The 20,328-nt window shown below is 31.3% G+C and overlaps 2 protein-coding genes across 3 annotated transcripts; one reads left to right on the top strand and one right to left on the bottom strand.

The window, feature by feature from the left end:
* Positions 1 to 602: 602 nt before the first annotated feature.
* LOC145181828 (uncharacterized) lies at positions 603 to 10,279 on the bottom strand. Of its 2 annotated transcripts, none has more exons than XM_090071478.1 (4): positions 9,879 to 10,279; positions 6,056 to 6,108; positions 5,730 to 5,984; positions 603 to 4,800 (listed from the first exon to the last, which is right to left on the bottom strand). In XM_090071478.1, the coding sequence occupies exons 1-4, from the start codon at positions 9,887 to 9,889 to the stop codon at positions 782 to 784; spliced, it is 4,338 nt and encodes a 1,445-aa protein (XP_089927604.1). In that variant the 5' UTR covers positions 9,890 to 10,279; the 3' UTR covers positions 603 to 781. The 2 variants fall into 2 exon arrangements, with proteins under 2 accessions (XP_089927604.1, XP_089927605.1); XM_090071479.1 differs by having other exon boundaries at positions 8,866 to 10,261.
* Positions 10,280 to 14,649: 4,370 nt separating this feature from the next.
* LOC145189752 (uncharacterized) lies at positions 14,650 to 17,888 on the top strand. The gene is made up of 4 exons (XM_090072135.1): positions 14,650 to 15,220; positions 15,376 to 15,439; positions 15,529 to 16,337; positions 16,693 to 17,888. Exons 1-4 carry the CDS (start codon positions 14,778 to 14,780, stop codon positions 17,717 to 17,719), a joined length of 2,343 nt encoding a protein of 780 aa, XP_089928261.1. The 5' UTR covers positions 14,650 to 14,777; the 3' UTR covers positions 17,720 to 17,888.
* Positions 17,889 to 20,328: the final 2,440 nt, after the last annotated feature.

Here is a 20,328-nt window from a genome sequence, read left to right on the forward strand (position 1 = left end):
TCTTTAAATTTCTTTTCCAAATTTCTTCCTTAAAATTTTGTATTTATTTTAGTCACTTACATTTTATACTCTGCTTTTTATTTTCATTTAATTTATAATTTAAATTTTTTCCTTTAAGTTTGAATTTAAGATAAGCGCCTGTGTTTTTGTGGAATATTTTTTGAGGAAGTCTTTATATAATATGTAATGTATTACCTTTCTGATTCATATGAAATTTTCTTTATTAAAGCGAAACTTGCGACCCGATTGATACATTTGTGTGACTATCTTTTTTTTTTCGAATATATTTTTTTCTCATTTTCTAGTTAAAAGGCTGTCGCAAAGGGTATTGGGTTTCGAATGATTTTGTGTGTACGAATGTGGATATGTTTGAATGTTTTGTAAAATGATAATAATCTGATTTGATTTTTACGTGGCGTGTACTTTTTTGAACGCATTTCTCTCTGTAACAAAAGAGCAATTAGTTTTGCCCAATTAATTTTGTCCCAAGGGTATTCACCTGAAACTTCACGCTTCAACTTTAATTTTCTTATTCTCAGGCTGTCAAAAATTTATTATTATTAACTTAACACCGTTTTGACTTCACTAAAAAACTTCATTAATAAACTTAATACTAAGTCTTTTTTTTTCATATTAACAGCATCCATCATCTTCAAATTTTTTTATCGTACATTGGATAAAAAACTTCCGATAAAAAAAAAAGATACAAAAATCATATAAATCTATTTACATACAAATTTCTAAAAAAATTTAATTAATTGGCATTTAGGAAAACGATCATCTAAAAACATAAATATTCCATTTCTTCTCTCCGTTTCAAGCAGGTTGCTAAATTATTTTTTGTGTTTAATGTTGATGGATGATTGATACCTAAAATATCCGTTCGTATTTTATCAACTTGATAATAAATTTCTACAGCTTCATTATATTTTCCCATTCGACTCAAACAAGTTGCAATATTATTTTTTGTATTTAATGTTGATGGATGATTGATACCTAAAATATCCGTTCGTATTTTATCAACTTGATAATAATTTTCTAAAGCTTCATTATATTTTCCCATTCGACTCAAACAAGTAGCAATATTATTTTTTGTGTTTAATGTTGATGGATGATTGATACCTAAAATATCCGTTCGTATTTTATCAACTTGATAATAAATTTCTACAGCTTCATTATATTTTCCCATTCGACTCAAACATATTGCTATATTATTTTTTGTAGCCAATGTTGATGGATGATTGATTCCTAAAACATCCGTTCGTATTTTATCAACTTGATAATAATTTTCTAAAGCTTCATTATACTTTCCCATTCCATACAAACAGTTTGCTATATTATTTTTTGTAGCCAATGTTGATGGATGATTGATACCTGAAATATCCGTTCCTATTTTATCAACTTGATAATAAATTTCTACAGCTTCATTATATTTTCCCATTCGACTTAAACAGGTAGCTATATTATTTTTTGTATTTAATGTTGATGGATGATTGATACCTAAAATATCCGTTCGTATTTTATCAACTTGATAATAATTTTCTAAAGCTTCATTATATTTTCCCATTCGACTCAAACAAGTTGCAATATTATTTTTTGTATTTAATGTTGATGGATGATTGATACCTAAAACAGCCATTCGTATTTTATCAACATGATACCATATTTCTAAAGCTTCATTATATTTTCCCATTCGACTTAAACAGGTAGCTATATTATTTTTTGTGTTTAATGTTGATGGATGATTGATACCTAAAATATCCGTTCGTATTTTATCAACTTGATAATAAATTTCTACAGCTTCATTATATTTTCCCATTCGACTCAAACATATTGCTATATTATTTTTTGTAGCCAATGTTGATGGATGATTGATACCTAAAATGTCCGTTCGTATTTTATCAACTTGATAATAAATTTCTAAAGCTTCATTATATTTTCCCATTCCACTCAAACAGGTTGCTATATTATTTTTTGTATCCAATGTTGATGGATAATTGATACCTAAAATATCCGTTCGTATTTTATCAACTTGATAATAAATTTCTAAAGCTTCATTATACTTTCCCATTCCATGCAAACAGTTTGCTATATTATTTTTTGTAGCCAATGTTGATGGATGATTGATACCTGAAATATCCGTTCCTATTTTATCAACTTGATAATAAATTTCTAAAGCTTCATTAAACTTTCCCATTCCATACAAACAGTTTGCTTTATTATTTTTTGTATTTAATGTTGATGGATGATCGACACCTAAAATATCCGTTCGTATTTTATCAACATGATAATATATTTCTAAAGCTTCATTATATTTTCCCATATCACTCAAACAGTTTGCTATATTATTTTTTGTATCCAATGTTGATGGATGATTGATACCTAAAATAGCCATTCGTATTTTATCAACTTGATAATAAATTTCTAAAGCTTCGTTATATTTTCCCATTCGACTCAAACAGGTTGCTATATTATTTTTTGTATCCAATGTTAATGGATGATCGACACCTAAAATATCCGTTCGTATTTTATCAACATGATAATATATTTCTAAAGCTTCATTATATTTTCCCATATCACTCAAACAGTTTGCTATATTATTTTTTGTATCCAATGTTGATGGATGATTGATACCTAAAATAACCATTCGTATTTTATCAACTTGATAATAAATTTCTAAAGCTTCGTTATATTTTCCCATTCGACTCAAACAGGTTGCTGTATTATTCTTTGTAGCCAATGTTGATGGATGATTGATACCTAAAATATCCGTTCGTTTTTTATCAACTTGATTATAAATTTCTAAAGCTTCATTATATTTTCCCATATCACTCAAACACTTTGCTATATTATTTTTTGTACGCAATGTTGATGGATGATTGATACCTAAAATATCCGTTTGTATTTTATCAACTTGATAATAATTTTCTAAAGCTTCATTATATTTTCCCATTCCATACAAACAGTTTGCTATATTATTTTTTGTATTTAATGTTGATGGATGATTGATACCTAAAATATCCGTTCGTATTTTATAAACTTGATAATGAATTTCTAAAACTTCATTATATTTTCCTATTCGACTTAAACAGATTGCTATATTATTTTTTGTATCCAATGTTGATGGATGATTGATACCTAAAATATCCGTTCGTATTTTATCAACTTGATAATAAATTTCTAAAGCTTCATAATATTTTCCCATTCGACTCAAACAGTTTGCAATACTATTTTTTGTACGCAATGTTGATTGATGATTGATACCTATAAAGTCCGTTTGTATTTTATCAACATGATAATAAATTTCTAAAGCTTCATAATATTTTCCCATTCGACTCAAACAGTTTGCTATACTATATTTTGTACGCAATGTTGATTGATGATTGATACCTAAAATGTCCGTTTGTATTTTATCAACATGATAATAAATTTCTAAAGCTCTATTATATTTTCCCATTCGGCTCAAACAGTTTGCTTTATTACTTTTTGTATCTAAAGTTATTTTCTTTTCATCTCCGTAATATTTCGTGTTATAGTTTTGAATGGCATTGAGGATATTTATTGCTTCTTGAAACAAACCTTTGTTTGATAAGAATTTTTGGATTTTCCAACTCTGTTGATGGAACACTTCACACATTTTTTGTTTACTAATACGAAACATGTGGATGAAATGGTTATAGAAGTGTTTCCCATACTCAACGTGTGCCTTTACCTCTTTGAACTGTATATTTAGAAAATCGACGATGTTTTCGTTGCATATTTTTGTTTTTTCTTTGCGTTTTTGATAACATTTACACGCTAGCTGTGTCATTTCGTGCATCGTGAATTTGTCATTGTCATCGTCGAAACGATCAAGCAACGAAAAACTGACTAATAATCTTATTGCTCTATTTATCAAAAGCTCTTCGTTTATTTTTAGGTGTTTTGAAATATCGTGAATAAACTTTTTTGTAATGTATTGACCATCGCAATACGATAAATGGTTTAACAGTTCTAGTGACCTTTCATTCGATGTTTCTATTTTATTTAATACTAAGTTAATTGACTTTATTACAGACTTTGTTTGCGCTTCGGTTGGGATACTTTCCTCGAGCATTTCAATCGGAAATGATCGAAAAAGATCTAAATATTCCTGCAAAGAAACGCTGTTATTGTTTACATAGAGAATAGCTTGATTAATGGCGAGTGGATGATATTGAAGCACTTTGGTTATTTCTTTTAGTTTTTCGTCGTCGTTTGTTAATATTTGTTTAATGTTTCTTTTTGCGAAAAGTAACGCATCTTGAGGCGAGAAAGAATGAATTTGCACTTGATTAACATCGGTAGACCATGATTTCCATTGCGATGTTACCAAAGTAAATGAATTTTTTTTATTTGATACGTATCTTTCAAAATTCTTCACACTCTCATCGTCGACGTTGTCGAAGATATAAAGCGTTTTTTCTCTTTCAAAATACTGATGTATTTTTCTACAAACTATTTCAATATCGAACGGATCGCCTTGAGAATCTTTTACGCTTAACCCTAGTTGGTGACAGAGATTAGTCATTGAAACTTGTATTTTGTCAAATGCTGCATCGACCCACACAGCTCTTTCAAAATAGTCGTTGTGAATTGCTGCATACTTTCTAGCGAGCTGAGTTTTTCCTATTCCAGACATTCCAGTTAAAACCGTGATTGATTTAACCGTATTGTTTGTTTGGCACACGCAGTCATGAATTTGTTTCAGTTCATCGTCACGTGAAAAGAAGGCTTTTGTCGGCGGTAGGATACCGAAAACGGAATGTCGGGATATTAACTCTAAAATACAAAAACTTTCCGTTTTTAACAACACGGTGACGTTTTTGAGGAACGTTTAGAAAGTTTTTTGATTGCTAAAACATAATAAATTTTATCCAAGACTTAAAAAGAGGATTAAACCTGCGATTTCTATTTTAAAATATTAGCACAAACTACTTAATGTAATTTTTAATACGCTTGCTATTATTATGATGAAACAATTTGTCTATAAGTTTAATTTTCAAGCCATTCCAGTTGTAAACGCTATTTAAAACAATTACAGTTTTTTCTAGAAAAATCATTTTACATGTAAAGTATTCCCAGAGGAATTTTTTGAAATTCAATTTGAGAATCTTGCAAAAAGCTATAATTCTTTCGAAATTGAAATCAGTATTCCAAAAAAAGTATTTGAAAACATTTAAAGGGTGTTACTGCATAAACTCCTAACGTTTAAAAAAAAAAAATTTTACGTTAGAAGTTTATGTAGTAGCACCCTTAGGGGAAGGGTGGGAGGTTAAAAACGGGCAATGTAGGTTGGCTGCAAAACAATTGAGACAGTGAACTTTGGAGTCCTGTCACATTTAGTTTTTATTTCATATTTGTAAATTATTAATATTGTAAACTAAATAATTAAATATAATAATGCTATAAATGAACCTTTTTTTGAACTTAATTCAAGTGTGAATTTAATCCGCAAAATTGCTAAATTTTTTTGCTGAGAAAAGGCCTGAAAGATTTGTGACATAAATAATATAAATAAATAAAGAAAAGTTTGTTCTTTTTAAAAATGTTCGTTTTAGGTAAAAAATATTTTTAACGGTCTGCAGTGTTTTAAACTTTTTTGTAAATTTTGTGTTTTGTTTTTCTTACCTCTAATAAATATTCATGGGCAGCCGGAGAACTTCGGCATGCGAAAGCGGCACTAAAACTATGAAGCTCAAAATACCTACTTCGTTCGCATTCACTGATCAAATCTTTACGCTTGCAAAAAAGTAATCCTCTTTTCACATCTCGCCATTTTTTTGATGGATTGTCCTTACGCCATTGGTTCAGTATTTGCAAAGTTTGTTCTCTTGTCGTTTCAAATTCTTCTTTTACATTTTCTAAAGCTAAGTCATCAACCGAAAGACATCGAGCAAAGTTTTTCCAATCATATGTCAGCAAATCAGCAAGCGTTGTAAATACATCTTGTGGAAATTTTTCAACTAAGAGAGAAGGTTTAAATTGAAAATCGAAAATCTGTCTCAAATAGTGAATATAAGAAATATTTTATTACCCATTATATCGTCGAACTCGTTCTCCATGACAACTTCGTCTTTCAAAGCCGTCCTACGAAAAAGAAGTCCGTCATTGGATAGTTTTCAGTAAAACGTTCTTAAATTTGTCAGCAAACTATTTTCACGGCTTATAAACGAGTATAAAGAGGAGTTATAAAAGTGAATTAAGCCGTTTGATATCAGATATTTCCGACACCTCCTTAGTCACTGAAACAAAACTGCCATCCCAGTAAACTTCCTTTTTATAAAATACATTTGTTCATATCCACCAATAAATTTTTTAATTTGACTTAAAGTGATTTGATTACGGGGACACTGCACTTTAAGAACAAAAAAGATGCTAATAATCTATCTATCCAAAAGCCAAACTTTTAAAAGAAACTTAAGCAATTCTGAATAATGCAGCACTGCCTGCATGATTGAGATCTGCTTAAATTAGGACTTGTGGAATTACTTTGAAGAATGATTAACAAAGCAATAAGTTAAAGGACAGTTTTGAAGTCCAATACGCACTTAGGAGCATAATTTAAAGGCGTATTTTGAAAATGGGACAAAGGTTGTCGTATTACACATGTTTTCTTTCATTTTTTTAACTTTATTTACAACAGTTTAAAATGTGAGAGGTTTTTTAAAAACGACACATTTTGTAGAAAAACTTATTTGTGACAACATTTGGGTTTCGATGATTTAATGGATGCGACTTAAGTGGATTTGGATAGACTTATAAAAATGATAACTTAAATTTCTAGAACACTCCTAATATTTTCACAACTTGGATAATTTTGAACCTTCTAAAGATAAATTGGCTCCTGCAGCTCAAAGTCCGACGACAATGAAAAAAATTCAATCTTTTTCGCACATTGTAAAAATTATTGCGCAATTTCGAACAGGGGAAAATAATTAATGTGCATTTGACAATCCTAAAAGTCGTTTAAGTATTTAAGGATTTTTTTGAATTGTCCAATTGCTTCTCTATGCCTTGGGTTTCGGAAAAACTTTAAAAAAATGTAAATATTTAGTTATTTTTACTACATTAATTTTTAATTAAATTAGAACTAACTTTTTTAAAATATATTAGTTATTTTCGGTTGCGGTTTCTGCTCCTGTTCCGGTTTGGATTTTTTTTCGGTTCCGGTTTCGGTTAGGAATATTTAAAATCTATAACCGGTTTGGTTCCGGTTCCGGCCAAAACTCTGTTCCGGTCGATCACTAGTCAAAATGCGTTTAATGCAGACTGGGTGACGCAAATATTTTTCAAAATGTTACAAAATGTTAAGAGAAGTTTCAATCGTGGTTTTCAGCGTCACCGGTTCAAACCAAGCTGCAGATTCTTTTACCTCTTTTTATTCTAAAATGCTAAATTACATTAATTAGATTTGGTTAATGAGTTTTTATGCAATTAACGGTGTCTATGATATAAACAAATTAATTGAATCGAGCGACTCTACTTAACATCGTAATTAACTTACCGATACCCCCCTACCTCCAGTTCGGTAGAGACGCTATTAATGTATGAACCTTTGACGTTTGAGACGGAAGTTCATTTGAATTGTTTTGATGTTAATGTTTTTTTTAGTACATAAATGTAAAAACATCATTTAAAAACAGAAATGTAGAACATTCTTTGATAGCGAAAATAAAAAAAAAAGCCGAGTAGATTTTGTTAAATTTAAACAAACGGTTCCTTTTCTTTAAACTCATCAACATCATTCTGCATTATTCTCTCAACACTGTCAAGGGCACTGGCATAGAAGTCCTTCGCATTAACTGCTACCTCAAAGAAAGCCATTCACTTTTTATGCCTGCTTTATTAAAGTCATGCTCTACAGAACGTGCACTTTGTACTTCAATCTTTCCTTGAGAGTCAGTTGTAATTTTCTAAACTGTCATTAGAAAGGGGTTTTTTATTTTGGAATCTGTTCAGCCACTTTTTTGGTTGTCATTAAGAAACGAAGCTTCTCCTAGTTTTTGTACTGCTTAAAGCTCTGCAAAAAAATTCTGCAATAATCCAAAGGAGAAAGAATGGTTATACGTCTAAATTCTTGATCGGTAGGTAATAAACAGTGATACGTGATTGGAAAAAATGTTTGACAGCATTGAGCTCAACACTGGTTTCCATAAGATTTTTTAAAAAACACAAAACAATAAAGTTTTTGTTTTTTGATGAACAAGCATCAAAAAATGTTTGATCATTTCAAAAAAATGTTAAGTTGTAGTGCCGAATTCGTCAAGCATTAAACACTTCACCAACGTTTAATTTAGGAATCGGTTGGGTTTGTTGCAGGTGAAAGCACACTTTAATGACATTTTCATTTTTCTCTTTCATAAGAGAGTAGAACAATTTTGCTTTTATTTTTTGCAGACAATATTCAGTATAAACTTTTACCTTTAGTTTCATATCAAACATATTTCTAATCAACTTTTTTTGTGTTTTCTGTTATCAAGTTTCCAAATTCAACATCAAACATTGTTTAAATTTTTTAATTATTAAGAAAGTGATTAAGAAAATATTTATATTGTCTTGATTTCTATGAAGTTTTCAAGTTTCTTCGCAATTTTACATTATTTAGCACTTTTTCCTCTCCTACTGTGTGAAAATCATGTTAACTAGTAAAGTTTACTATTGAATAAATTATTAATAAATTAAGTATCCACATGTTTCAATTTTCAGACATTCATTTTTAAAGAAATATTGTTCCATGTTTAACAGTCCAAGTTAAAATTATTGATTGGTTGAAACTAATTGCTAACAATAGTTATGATCCTGATCTATTAAAAAAAGGGCTAGTGTAATACCAACTGAGCTCACCTACAGTTCCCAGGATGCAAAGCTTGCCTTGCTTTACACGTTTTGTTGTTCTACCTGCAAGCTGTAATAGGTTTTTTTTCAGTGATTAATATCTCTGTTGCTTTATCTCTTCTGTTTTGCTAATTTTCAATCTTTTGCGACCTTCTTCCAGGGGTTTACATGTTAACAAAGTTATACTTTTGCCATTTGCACTATGAAATTCAAAAGTAAGAAAAACTGAATTTTCGCAAAAAAAATGGACTTACGCCCCATTTGATTAACCTGTTCTTCAATTGACTTCATTGAATTGTTTTGAAATGCAATTGTTGAAAGAGCCTCCACAAAGTGATTTACATTCAGCAATACTTGGCTCATTCTTCTATGGGTTGTTTAATAAAACTGACAAACGTTTAAAACAGTTTTTAGGTCTTTGTTATAGCAGGCAGTTCTTGTTGTCTTTAATGTCATTAATTTGAAACCTATTTGCTTTTAGTAAAAAACTTCGCTGCCAGATTTAAATGCACCCTCCTTTCAGCTATAGCCATACGCTAAATAACTTCGTTCAATGTTTTGCTATTGCGAAAATAATTTAGCGCTTATGAAAATTTTTATAACTTGCTTTTTTATGTTTGTTGATGGAACTTAATGGTTCATCAATTGTTTACTGAAACATTTACACTAAACATTTTAAATATGCAACTTAGGATCATTTATTCTGGTTTTAAATCCTTTGCTGATAGCATTTTTGAGAATGCTATTACCCAATCAGATGAGTTGAGTAACATTTCATAATCTTTAATAAGTTTAATTGAAGCTTAAATAAATCTAATGAAGCTTTCTCTGAAACAGTTTTTTGATAGTAAGTTTCAGGTATTCAATTTCTCATGTTTAAGTTCTGATATTCAGTTAGAAAATTTGTTGTTGGTTAAGAACTCTCGCTTCATTCTGCTTTTTTTTTTATCAGTTTTTATAACTATGAAACTGAAATTGTTAAAGAACAAGTGACACAAGTAAAACAAATACTGACGACGTACCGACGTTCCATTTTCCTTACTGAAAATATTCTTTTCTTCGATCTTTATTAGAACAGCTGGTTGATGGACAAAACCAGTTTTTGTTTCCACAGTTTTTCTTGAACTTGTTTAATCCAGCACGTTAAGTATTTTAAAAATTGAAGCTTTAACCTCAACGCTTAATTAAAAAGACTGAATCCTGCAACAGCAAACCATAAAAATCATGAAAAATAGAACGAAAACCAGCATCAAATCAGTAAAAAATTTGAATTGGTTTTGTAGAATGAAAATTTACCAAACGATATCTGCGACGAACCAATCTCAGATCTGCGATCGGTGTGAGCGTGTTTTAGTTGTTGAATTTTCACTTTCAAAGGTTTAAAGTAAATAAACTCTCTTGCATTAAGATTAACTCTGTTGTTATTTGATTTTAAATTGGTATTGGATTTTTTTATGTTATTGAACAATGGCCGTCAATCAGTTCAAGTCTTCGTCAAATATGAGGACTTAATCAAATAATGGGATCAAATTTCATGATAAAAGCGTAAAACGTGTAGAACGAGCTATTCTGAAAGAAACAGACCATTTGCTGCTAGGGAGGATCGACAAGAAATCGATTTGTAAACTTCTTTCGGTTGATTTTATAAAAATTCGGTTGCAACATCTTTATTGCGGTCTTTCTTTTAATCACCTTAAAAAGTCAGTCAAGTAATAGATAATATGGAATAGTAGAAAAGTAAAGTAGCATAAAAATGTTTAAAAATGAATAGAATTAAAAATTTTGTTTTTCAACAGTTTTTAAAACCTTAATAAAAAAATCTGCAGAAAAAGATTTTCGTATTTTTCAATGACGTCAAACATTTTAGGTGTTTAAAATATGATGGCGTGAAAAAAGATCATTAATGTGATATTGAAATCTTGAGAGGTAATTGTGGTGAGTATGGTGCAATATTTAAATTGGGCAAAGTATATGAAATACATTAAAAAGATCTTGTGTAGATATTTTTGAACTTTTGTGATAACTAAAAAATATTTGGTGGCTTAGAAAAGTTCGGGTTTTTTTACGGTTTATAACATCTGATGATCGCATTTGCGTGAAACCCGAAGTAATGTTGTATAAGCCAAACAAATTATTTAGTTTGTATAATTATAGTAATAATAATAATAATAATAATAATAATAATAATAATAATAATAATAATAATAATAATAATAATAATAATAATAATAATAATAATAATAATAATAATAATAATAATAATAATAATAATAATAATAATAATAATAATAATAATAATAATAATAATAATAATAATAATAATAATAATATTAATAATAATAATAATATAATAATAATAATAATAATAATAATAATAATAATAATAATAATAATAATAATAATAATAATAATAATAATAATAATAATAATAATAATAATAATAATAATAATAATAATATTAATAATAATAATAATAATATTAATAATAATAATAATAATATTAATAATAATAATAATAATATTAATAATAATAATAATAATATAATAATAATAATAATAATAATAATAATAATAATAATAATAATAATAATAATAATAATAATAATATTATTATTATTATTATTATTATTATTATTATTATTATTATTATTATTATTACTACTATAAAAAGCGGGTTCTGGCTCATTTCCATTTTCTATAGAAAAAATGCCATATCGGTTTCTAGCTCATTGATACTTTTCCATACTTAAGGAATGCAAGATGCCGTCGTGTTTTTTAATTCTTTTCGCGGGAGAATTAAAAACTTATGAAACAAGATAATTGGCAAAAATTTCGCTTATTGAGTTGTATACATGTGCTTGGCCCATTTCATCAAATCGAATCGTATACTTTCTTCCCCACTCGTCATGTGCAGTAAATTCGCATCCAGCCGCATGAATTTCTTTTTCTTCATCAAACAGATGCGCACGACCCATGGTATCAAATTCAATCACATACTTCCTCTCCATCTTTTTATTTATGTCAAGAATTTTATTTAAGTCATTTTCAAAATTTTCTTTCATCTGTGCATTAGGCATAATAATAGGCTTGTCCTAGAAGAAGGTAAAATCTTCCAGATTGACCGACTTGAGCATCACCAGAGTTGAGCGTGACAACGAGTCTTCTACCAGCTGCGACAGTGGGCATAGAATCTGCTTCTCCAAAATTTCTGTAAAAGGAGATGGTGGATGTAGAGCCGATGGATGAAGTGGATTGATACAACAGTCCAGTCGATTTGTTGTTGAAGGAAGTCACATTTGATCCGTTCCATGAGGATAAGTAAAAATCTTCCAGTCCTGAAGAGGAGAAGATGCATGTGCTGTCACCGTCATATCCTGGAAAATACGTGTAATTGTTGGTGTTGTAAGATGTCCAAGGAGTGAGAACGGTTCCGTTTCCGGGAGGCAGATTTCCATCGTACATTCTAACTCTAGACTCCCACCAGTTTCCAGAGGCGCTAATGATGTGCATCCTGATGTATTTCAACGACACACCATTTCCTTTTCCGTTGGTGTTCAGCAAAACGTATTCGCTGCCGTAAGTGGTGTCCAAATATCGAAACGTTCTGCAGTACAGCTTGAAAAGAGGGATGGTTGCAGGAATGGAAGCAAGTGTGGAAATGAACGGTTGAATCCAATACGTGATGGCAGTAGCATTTCTGTTGACGAGTTGAATGGAGACGTCGTTTCTGAAAGGCATGTCCAATGTGAAATAACCTCCCAAGGAAGTGGTGTTAAACATGTTGCACCCCTGCAAAGAATTGGCGTAAAAAGCTCCTCCCAATGGTGAAAAAAGCAAATCGGTAGCAAGTCCTGTTTGATCCACTCCAATTCCTTCCGTTGTTTCTACATAATTCCCCACATTGATTTCTCCGTCAGTAAAGATTCGAATAAAAACTTGACCAGGAATATTTGTGCCAGAGGAGCTGTATAAAGCCAGCCACAATCTTCTCAGCACTCCGGATTTTCCAGAAAACGCAAACACAGGAGAAGTGGTTAGCGCCGCAACCGTCTGAGACTTAAACCCTAAACTGGTAAAACTGGATCCTGGAATGACACTGGTCAAACTCGATTTTTGCAACAACAAGTCCACGTAATTTTTTGTCGCTCCATCTTGCGCGTTGGTTGGATCAGTCACGTTGATCACTTTGTGAGAGTTCAAATCCAAATCTGCATTTCCCACAGTCGTTCCACCTGACGCATGCGTGTCTACGTAATTTTTAGTGGCCGAATCTGAAGCTGATGTAGGCTCAGCTAAATTGGTTAATTTGTGCGACGTCATGTTAATGTCGGTGTATGAAATATTGTTGTAAGCGACTTTGGTGTCTACATACCCTTTTGTCGCTGCGTCTTTTAAAGCGGAGGGGTCGGAAACGTTGATCAACTTGTGAGAGTTCATGTCGATGATTCCAGTGATCGTGCTGGATCCGTCCGTTTTAACACACAGACTCGAGCTGACGTCGACGTAATTTTTTGTGGCGGCGTCATGAAGATTAGTCGGTTCGTTCAAATTGATCGCCTTGTGAAAGTTCAAATCCAAATCTGCAGTTCCCACTACAGTTCCAGTACCACCTGTCACGTGATTGTCTACGTAATTTTTAGTAGCGGCATCGTGTGCGTTGGTGGGTTCACCCAGGTTGATGATTTTATGAGAGTTGTAATCCAAATCTGCAGTGATGGTGCTCGATCCGTCCGTTTTAATATAAACGTTGCTGGTTGAGTCTGATGCAAGATTTTCAAAATAAACACTGAATTCGCTTCTGTTGAATTTGTCAATCATTTTTTAATGGGGAAAAATTTTTTTTAAATCCTTCGGATTCATGGAACTTCACAAGTGAAATTCGATTCACCAAAGGGTGTTGACAACGTCTTGAAAGCTGTCTCCCTCTTCGCATTTTTTCAAGACGTAAAGACACAAGTGTTCACAATAAGACGTGTTTCCAAATTGAACCCTTTCACTGTTGTAAAAGACAGGACTTTTCAAATAGTCAACGAGCTCGACGAGAGGTGGCTGAGCGTAAGAGTCAAAGCTGTATTTTTTGTCTCCGTCTTTGAACCAACACACCCATTGAAACCCATCTGTGCTTGAATCCCCCGTGTTGACAATTCCACATTCTTTTTTTCTAGGCTTTTTTGGCAACGCGTCTCTGACAAAAACTCCTCGAAAGTTTTTTATTTTTAGTTTTTTTGCTGCTTCCATCAACTGAATAGTGGATAAAGCCTCGTTTGGTAAAACAATTCCCTCCACATTTATTTTTTTGTTTCTCATTTTTTTTATTTTGTTATTTTTTAAATCCTTCATTTTTGTTACTCTTCTTTATCACTTACCTTTTTTAATTTGTAGTGACCATAAGCCAACGTGTGTATTCCATCTTCCAAAATGACTCTTTTGTCATCGTTAGCGCTGAGTGCGACTTTGTTGATTTCTTCAGTGAAAATATCGTGATGACGTGATCGGTAAGCCACTACCAAGTTAAAGTCAACACTCGGCTCACTTTGGGAAATGTACTATTTATATTCAATAAAATTATTTGCAATTTAAAAAATTTTAAAACTTAGTCATTATTTTGGGAAAAATAAAACCAATTACATTTTCATGGTTCCATTTAAGTATTGCGAAATAGGACAGAACCTCGCTTAAAATGTTATTTTCGCGTCTTAAATTTGTATAATAACAACAAGTTTGCCATTTTTAAATGTGTTTGGAAAAGGATACTTTTTGCGATGTTTTATAATATAAAATAATAATTAAAATCTAATACGGATAAAGTATTTATATTAGCCATATATTTTGCTTTTGTATTTATGGTATTATCATATTATATTATCTTACACAACAAGTATATAAAAAATCTTTTTCAGACTGAATTTAAATATTAAAAAATGAATGCAAAATGTGGATCTGGGAAACCAACAAGAAAAAGAACGCATAATATTATAACTAGACATGAAAGTGAAAGATATGCTGGGCAACCAAACGAACTACCTGTTAGTGACCTTCCAACATATAAACAGACTATTCAATATGCTTATAAGGTCGAAAAAGAAATGATTACAACTAAAAAAATTGATTCTCCTGCCATAGTTTTAAAAGTAAGTGAAGAAATTTTAAAAATTTGGAAAAAAGTGAATCCAAATCTTCCACTTATGAAGGAAAAACCTCTAAGAAATAAGTTACAAAGAACATTTCAAAAAGTAATTGCAGCTGAACGATCTAAAGCTTCAAAACATAAAAACAGTGTTCGTTGGTTGGAAAATAACCTTTTAAAGTTGTTTGACATATCAACATGCAGATGTGAACTTCCTCTTTTAAATTGCGATGACAGGTTTGAAGTTACATTTTCAAAAAACCACAATATTAAACAATATGTTTGTTCACACAAATTTGTGACTAAACTGTCAACAAATTTTACAGCTGTAAAGTTTTTTTATTTCTTCTCAAATTATGGCATTATATTTTATTATACATATTACCCTTTAGAAATGTTCGATGCAAGGGTTGCACTAACAAGCACTATGTATGTCTCTGTGAAGAAAGCAAACAGGTGACTTTTTTTTTTGTATAATTATTTTTTATGCTTTTTATTATTTAAATACTTTCTCTAAGCTATAAAATTTTTTTTTTTAACTTAAGGTTCCAGTTCTAGAACGAGAGTATTTAAAGGATCAAAAAGTTAAGCGAGGGCCCTTTGGAACTTGGCAGATAGGCCAAATTGATAAGAAAGAGACAGCCAAGATCGCAAGAAAAAAAAGTAAGGAGAAAATTTATTTAACAAGTGACATGGCACTTCATTCAGATAATGATTGTATCAGTGAAACTTATGATGTAGAAATAGATAATAATGATGATTATAAAAATCAAAACCATGAGTTTTTTGCAAAAACACTGTGTAAAAAAAATTACACAGATTTAACTAACATTGCCAAAGCTGCTATCAGGTTCGAAGTTAGTGACGCTGCAACATCTGCCATAGCAACTGCTACCTTGATAGACTATCAAATTATAACTCAAAATGACAGATCACAAATTATCACTGAAAAAAAGATATTTGATACTAAAAAGCGTGTTTCAACCATGATTAGTGAAAAACATAGTTCAGAAGTTTTTCATTTAAAAGTCATTGGAGTAGATAGTAAAAAAGACAAAAATACATTAGCACATATATTAGGATATGATCAATATGCAGAACCTATTATTAAAAGAACAGTAAAAGATGAACATCACTTAACTTTTACTGCAGAAAGTGGACCTTTTTCTAAGAAATATTTAACTCATATTGAAATAAAAAATGGAACAGGAATTACAATGGCAACTGAGACTCTAAAAATACTCAAAAAATACAACAGCATTAGTAGTTTGGAAGCCATTGTTCTTGATAATACTTCTGCTAATACTGGTGCAGATAATGGCTTAGTTGTGACATTAGAAAAGCTTTTAAACCGACGAATCCATTTAATAAAGTTTAAAGCTAGAGTTAACCATCTGGCATGGTAAACAGGTCCTGGTTTTTTTATTGAATATTTTGGAGATATAAAGCCTTTAGATATTTCAATACAGTACTCGTAAAGTTTACGTTGATCTGTACTAAGATCAGATAAAATATTAGAGTTTACATAGGAATCAATCTCTGAATGAATTGGAACAAAATCAATTATTGGTAAATCATGCAAATCACTTGCAGAAGCTTTTTGACCAATAGGGCCCTTATATTTCTTTGGATCGTTAGTTTTACCATCTACTTCAGCTATGACATGGCGAAGTGGTAACTCATTTTGGTGAAGTACACATCCTATTAAATGGATTCCATTTAATAGGATGTGTACTTCACCAAAATGAGTTACCACTTCGCCATGTCATAGCTGAAGTAGATGGTAAAACTAACGATCCAAAGAAATATAAGGGCCCTATTGGTCAAAAAGCTTCTGCAAGTGATTTGCATGATTTACCAATAATTGATTTTGTTCCAATTCATTCAGAGATTGATTCCTATGTAAACTCTAATATTTTATCTGATCTTAGTACAGATCAACGTAAACTTTACGAGTACTGTATTGGAATATCTAAAGGCTTTATATCTCCAAAATATTCAATAAAAAAACCAGGACCTGTTTACCATGCCAGATGGTTAACTCTATCTTTAAGAATAATGATGGTTTATGCAAGATCGAAGAATCCTACAGATGAGTTGTGTACAATTACAAAGTATATAGTCCAAGTATATTGCCCCATGTGGTTTGCCCATAAAAGGTCTGGACTTTATAAAGATGCTCCTAGACTTCTTCATAAGACAATAGAGCTTGTTAAAAATCAGGCAGATAATATACAGCAAATTGTTTTTCAAAATCTTCAAGGAAACTCTTATTGCTGTCTTCAAGAAAACTTTTTATATTCTATGTTGCAAGATGATGAAAAAGATATAAGGGCTCAAGCTATTAAGCAAGTTTTGCACATAAGGCAATTAAGAGAAGTAAGTCCTGAAGTCAAACCAAAAATCAAAGCAAAATTAATTATGCCTATTAACTTTAACGCTTATACATGGAGTAGTTTAGTTGATGTTTCTTTAATTGAGGTTGAACCTCCAACTTCTATCCTAATTCCATCATTTGAATTAGAGAACGCTTTGCAGACTTCTAAAAAACCTATTCTTACAGATTTACCCAACAATTCACAGTCAGTGGAAAGGTCCGTGAAGCTAGTATCAGAGGCATCAAAGATAGTTTATGGTCAAGTAAAGAGACATAATTTTATTCTAACTAAAAACCAAAGCAGAGCAGAAAATAAATGTAATTTATCTAAAACTGATTACTTTATACCTTTTTCATGAGAAAATGTTTTTTTTTTCAATTTAATTTAGATCACATACCAAAGTCAGAGGGCATCCTTGACTTGACTACTGTCAAGAATAATTTTTTTAAAAATAGCAAACCTCTCTTAAACTTAACTTTGAAATCACCCCTGTGCAAAAAAACATGTTGAACGCAGTAATTTCAGAAATAAGCGGGGGCTAAGGCAGCCAGAAACAAAATTTAAATAAAAAAATAAAGTTTTAAGGAGGGGGGGGGGACTCTTGCCCCTCAGCCCTCTGTTTCTATCTCAGTGTTTAAGATTATGTGGTGAATATTCATTCCATAATATTCAAATATTCTAATGGAATGAATATTTGTATCAAAGTTTGTACTGAAGTATAATAAATATTAAAAATGCCATAAAAATGAATAATTCATTGAAAACAAGAGAATACTTAAAAACTTTAAAACTATTTCCCAAAATTGCTCTTTATCCAATAGGTCTTAAATTTTCAGGATTGTCTTAGAATAATATGTACAACAAATCCCAAAGTGAGCCAATATGATCTGAGAAAAAAAGTACATTTTGGTAGTGGCTTAGTGATCGGAAGACGTTCATTTTTCTGAGCTGTTCTTCTTTAGTCATTAAGCAGTTTTTATAATCTTGATGAGTGATGTGCTTTTCAACTACACATTTCTGAATTCCTTTGCATTTTTTGTGTTCTTTTTTTTCATTAAAGACCTCATAAGAGTAGAGCTTAGGACGAAGCCCAACAAACTCTTTAATTTGCTTACCACCTGTTTCATCCTTAAACTTACCGATAACCTTTTTATTTTTAAACCCAACGTCAAATGCAAAGTTTTGAATGGCAGGATGATCTTTAGGAAAGTCGCTCGTGTCAAACTTGCTTTCAACGTCATCGGCAAAGTCTTTGTAAAAGTCTTCCGTTTCTATTTCATAAAAGAGCGAGTCAGTATCAGTCATGAGTAATTTCAGCTTATCCCCGTATTTAGGTTTCATGTAGTCGTAGTGATGTTCATACATGAGGGTTTTGCTGATGTCTAGGATGCTCATTCCCAAGAAAACAGGTTTGTCGTAAAAAACAAATGTCTTTTCCATGTGAACCGCGATTAAGTTTTCATCAAAAATGGTATTTCGTTTATATTTAATTTTTTTAGATAATTTTATAGCTTCTTTTCTCGTGGTAATGAGTCTAACATCAACGCGTTTTAGAATATTCTCCATGGTTTTCCCAAAGACAGAGTTGTTCATGAGTTTGAAAAATTCTTTATCAGATTCGCTTGTAGCTTCTTTTCTCTTATCGGTGTTGAGATCAATGTACTTTTTCATGAAAGGTTCTTCTTCAAAGGTGATACCTCGATGATTTTTAGTAGTGATCAACCCCATTCGTTCATAGAGTTTTAGGTTTCAATGGTGAATGACATATTTTTCTTTGTTGTTTAAATTGGGAACTAACTTTTCCACTTTTCCAACGAGCATTCTTTCAGGAGCTAAAGGGTAATCATTGTGTAAATCGTGAAGACTTTCAGGATAATCTAAATCGACTTCGAGAATGCAAGGCATGGATTTCCTATTTAAAAGTTCATCCTCAGTCATCCATCTAAATCCTCTAACTGGAAGAGGTTTGCTCATAGCATATCCATAAAGATTATTGGCGTCTAAATATTGAAGAAACTTCGAAGGTTCTGAAGTTTTATAATCATCACTCATGTATTTGTTGTTAGCAGTTCCATGTCGATTGGAGATCATGCAGATTCCACCGCGTATTCCTTTTCGAATCATGTTGAGCATATCAATATTGATCAGAAGCTCTATTACAACTTCAGTTAGTTTTAACATTGCATCCCAAGCCAAACCAGGGGAGGTGTAATACCAAGAAGGATCAAGACCGTAATGTTTCATGCAAGTGTCTCTAAAAGTTTCAAAGACATCTGCCAGTATCAACACATCCGACACGTTGTACAAATCGTGATAATCTCTGAACGTTTTGCATTGAAACGTGCTCCAAACCTTTTGCGCATGCAAGTATTCTTCGTCGCTTATTCCCTCGTGTCTAAGTTTTGAGAAAAACGCTTTTTTTGGTGGTAATTGCGTTTCTTGAAATTTATCGAATCCGTCCACCCAATCGTAAGGGTACACGCCTTTTTTACAAAGCAAATTAAATTTTTCACCTTCAAAATGTAATGCAAGGCTTTTAAACTGCTCTGGCTTTAAATTTTTAGACAAAGTATCCAAACTGGAGGAAAGGAATTTAAAGCTGTCGATGAACCTCAATTCAATTTTTTTGTATTTTGGTTTTCCATCTTTTCCAATGTACTCTCCCACTTTGATTTTTTTCGAGAAGCTGATATATTTTTCTTCATTGTTGGGTATACAAGTGAGTTTTCCACCTAATTTTTTGATAAACAAATGAGTGTCGTAACCAGACAAATTATGAAAAACGACCGGGATGAATTTTGGAACTTGAAATTTTTTATTGCAATCGTCGTGAGCCGCTCCTCGATATTTTCCAGTAAAATGACAGTGATCGCTTACTTTGTCGTCTTTGAGATTTTTATTGCAAAAGTGGCAAACTGTTGCGGATTTGAAATTATTTTCGTCCTCTTTCGTCAAAACCATCTTTTT

The sequence above is a fragment of the Hydra viridissima genome, unplaced genomic scaffold, assembly GCF_058129835.1.
Source record: "Hydra viridissima isolate aposymbiotic clone 2 unplaced genomic scaffold, HvirCarnegie_v1 scaffold_14, whole genome shotgun sequence".
Taxonomy (NCBI): Eukaryota; Metazoa; Cnidaria; class Hydrozoa; order Anthoathecata; family Hydridae; genus Hydra; species Hydra viridissima.

Excerpts from the sequence above, each read along its gene's own strand:
- LOC145181828 (XM_090071478.1), bottom strand. Across the intron at positions 5,985-6,055 it reads CGAGTTCGACGATATAATGG|TTGAAAAATTTCCACAAGAT; the intron begins GTAATAAAATAT and ends CTTCTCTCTTAG. Across the intron at positions 4,801-5,729 it reads GATCAGTGAATGCGAACGAA|AGTTAATATCCCGACATTCC; the intron begins GTAGGTATTTTG and ends TTTGTATTTTAG.
- LOC145189752 (XM_090072135.1), top strand. The coding sequence starts at position 14,778 with ATGAATGCAAAATGTGGATCTGGGAAACCAACAAGAAAAAGAACGCAT. Across the intron at positions 15,221-15,375 it reads CTTTTAAATTGCGATGACAG|AAATGTTCGATGCAAGGGTT; the intron begins GTTTGAAGTTAC and ends ATTACCCTTTAG. Across the intron at positions 15,440-15,528 it reads TCTGTGAAGAAAGCAAACAG|GTTCCAGTTCTAGAACGAGA; the intron begins GTGACTTTTTTT and ends TTTTAACTTAAG.